General features: G+C 45.0%; 1 protein-coding gene across 6 annotated transcripts in view; it reads right to left on the bottom strand.

Moving 5' to 3' along the window:
• Nucleotides 1–2293, bottom strand: part of LOC126384435 (1-acylglycerol-3-phosphate O-acyltransferase ABHD5-like) — a 9579-nt gene extending 7286 nt beyond the window's left edge. Inside the window, exons 1-3 of one of the 6 annotated variants that reach the window (XM_050035529.1) lie at nucleotides 2174–2293; nucleotides 1418–1506; nucleotides 903–1299 (exon numbers count right to left, since the gene is read on the bottom strand). In XM_050035529.1, the coding sequence (XP_049891486.1) occupies nucleotides 903–1299; nucleotides 1418–1506; nucleotides 2174–2217 (530 nt within the window). In that variant the 5' untranslated portion in view covers nucleotides 2218–2293. The other 5 variants (XM_050035530.1, XM_050035524.1, XM_050035526.1 and 2 more) reach the window with 5 other exon arrangements.
• Nucleotides 2294–2576: the final 283 nt, after the last annotated feature.

The following is a 2576-nucleotide window of genomic DNA, read 5'->3' as shown; positions in this document are numbered from 1 at the left end:
AACAATCCCTTTTTGTTCTGGTCACATGTTCAACACACAGTTGCTGAAGACAAACATGTAGCTCAGACTGGTTGTTAGTGGTCACAGACACGGACAGTGCAACAGGTACCAGAGCTCCACAGAGACATTTTAGAAAAAGTTAACATTTGTTAAATATTTGTTATAAAATAAACTGAAGGCAAATGACTTTGGAAAAGAACCAGTGTTGGCGGTTAGCCACCAAGAGTAGCCACTGGGGCTAACTAGCTCACTGCTACTTCCTCTGTCTCACAGGAAGTTGTGCACATGATCATTTCTACAGTCGTGACCTCAGGAATGAGGTGGATACAGTAGTTCTCCAACTGCAAATACAGCGCCCCCAGTGTTCATACATAGCAACTACAATTCAGGTCTGCTGAGTGAATGACACATTTGGCTCGACAGATGTGACTGAATTAATTTTTGTTGCTTCTTCTTACAGTCGTTTTCTGGTATTTGTGGATCAGATTTACTTTGTAGTTTGTTCTTTCTATGGTCGTATTCCTCCAGACGTTTAATCCTTTCCTCCTCTGACCATGATGGTTTTCACTGTCTAACTATTAGACAACTTTGTGAGACGATAACAGGCGTCACAAGCGTGAGTCCAAGCAAACAAACAATCTCCATGGAAACTTTTACTGCTGAAAAATCTCTTTCAACACAGTAAAGGTCTACTAAGGAAACCTTTAAGGGATTCTGTGCAACTGTGTAAGTCCCTCAGCTAAGGAGAAATTCAGCTTTAAGTGTCACACTTAAGGAGAAAACTTTTCTGTAACTAGCCCCTGGTTCTTGGCTTTGAGAGAGGGCACACAGATAACATACTGGTACTCACACACACACACACACACACACACACACACACACACACACACACAGTAACGTACCTGTGTGGGTATTTGAGTGTGTATGCCGCAGACAGGTACCCTCCCAGGTTGTGTCCCAGCAGCACCATCTCCTCCAGCCCCACCTTCTCCCTCCACTCCTCCAGCGCTGCCACAAACTGCTCCTCGGCCCCCTCTGGGTCGGTGCTGAACAGGGGCCGGCTGCTCCTCCCGAAGCCCAGCAGGTCCAGAGTGTAGACCGGTCCGCTGCTCGACAGAGAGTCCAGGTTTTGGGCCCAAAGGCCGACCCCGCCTCCAAAGCCATGCAGCAGAACCAGGGGACAACTGGGCTGGGCGGGGGGCTGGGGGACGGAGGACGGCTGGGTGGAGAACGCTAAGGTCCACAGATAGTTGCTGTTGGATATTCGGACGTGCTGCCTGGAGAAAGGTTGCGTTACACCTGTGGGACGGGGGGGATGATGGGACAGGGGGTAGAGGAGAGGTCACGACTTCAACATACGACACAAACTCTTATCTTAAAACCACTGAAGAGGTTCATCAGCTCTTTTTAAACTCACACTTACTCTTGAGCATTTTTTCCTCGGCATCTTTCAGCTGCGAGGGAGACGTGGGGCACCAAGAGGGAAGCCAACTCAAAATCCAGGAGCTGTGACTCACACATGCACAAGCAGACAGACACAACACATGAGACAGCTATGATTTGAACTTTGACCATTTGTGCTATCAGTGCTGCTGGTATGCAATCTATACAGCACGTCCCCGAAACTGCCTTCAACAAAACCTCAGCAGTAAACAGAAAGAAGCAGAGTTACTGAGTTTGTATTTTGAGACTTTTGTGCCAAATGTCATTAAAAATATATTTAATTTAAGCTTGACTTGTTCCCCACAGTAAATACTGACTCAATGCAAGCCGGTTTAAGAGCTGACAGAAGTCTCCAGCAGCCTCTGTTTAATTCGGCGTCCATTAAACGCATCAGGACCCAGTTACACCAACACAAATCCAGTATTCAGAGAAGCAGGAACGAGTTAAATAAAGTAGTTTCTTGTTTGAGTCCCGATCAGCCCAGAGGAACACTTTGTACCAGAGGACACTGGGAGATCTCTACCTGCTCACGTCACTTGGATGTGTGACAGAAACACAGTTTATATTAACAGAGCTTTGGCTTGTGTTCAGGTGAGTTAGTACGGAAAGAGAAAGAGTTTAAGAACACAATCAAACTGTGTCCAGGCAGTCAGCGGGGGAAACAACCGGACACGTTACATAACCGATTAACCGACCACAGTGTTAGAGAGTATTTAAATTAAAGTGTCACCTCTGCTCCTTGGTCGGTTGGATCTCCTCCGCCATCCTTCGCATGGTGTTTGTGATGAAGTCGCGACCATGGGAGAAGTACTGTCACTAGTTAGTGTGAGGCGTTCACGTGCATCCCGGAAACACAAGCAGTTGTTTGATGTTCTAAAAACAATACGTATAAGTTTACCGCGAATAAATCAAATAGCAGGTTGTAAAAAAGCGATATAAAGAAAATGGCTGATTTAAGAGTCTCAAATAATTGAGTCAATTTTATGTTTTGGAGCAACTCAAAACACATGCAACTAAAAATGTGAAAATATTTGGGGTTTTTTTATTAAACTTTGAAGTTATATTTTTTTTACACGTTTAATTTGTTTGTTGAATTTTGTTTTATTCCCCTCAATATTGTACTGTACTGACAT

This window comes from Epinephelus moara, chromosome 22 (assembly GCF_006386435.1).
Source record: "Epinephelus moara isolate mb chromosome 22, YSFRI_EMoa_1.0, whole genome shotgun sequence".
In the NCBI taxonomy this organism is placed as follows: domain Eukaryota; kingdom Metazoa; phylum Chordata; class Actinopteri; order Perciformes; family Serranidae; genus Epinephelus; species Epinephelus moara.
Note: the sequence above shows the minus strand (reverse complement) of the source record. Positions and strands in the feature narration are given on the sequence as shown.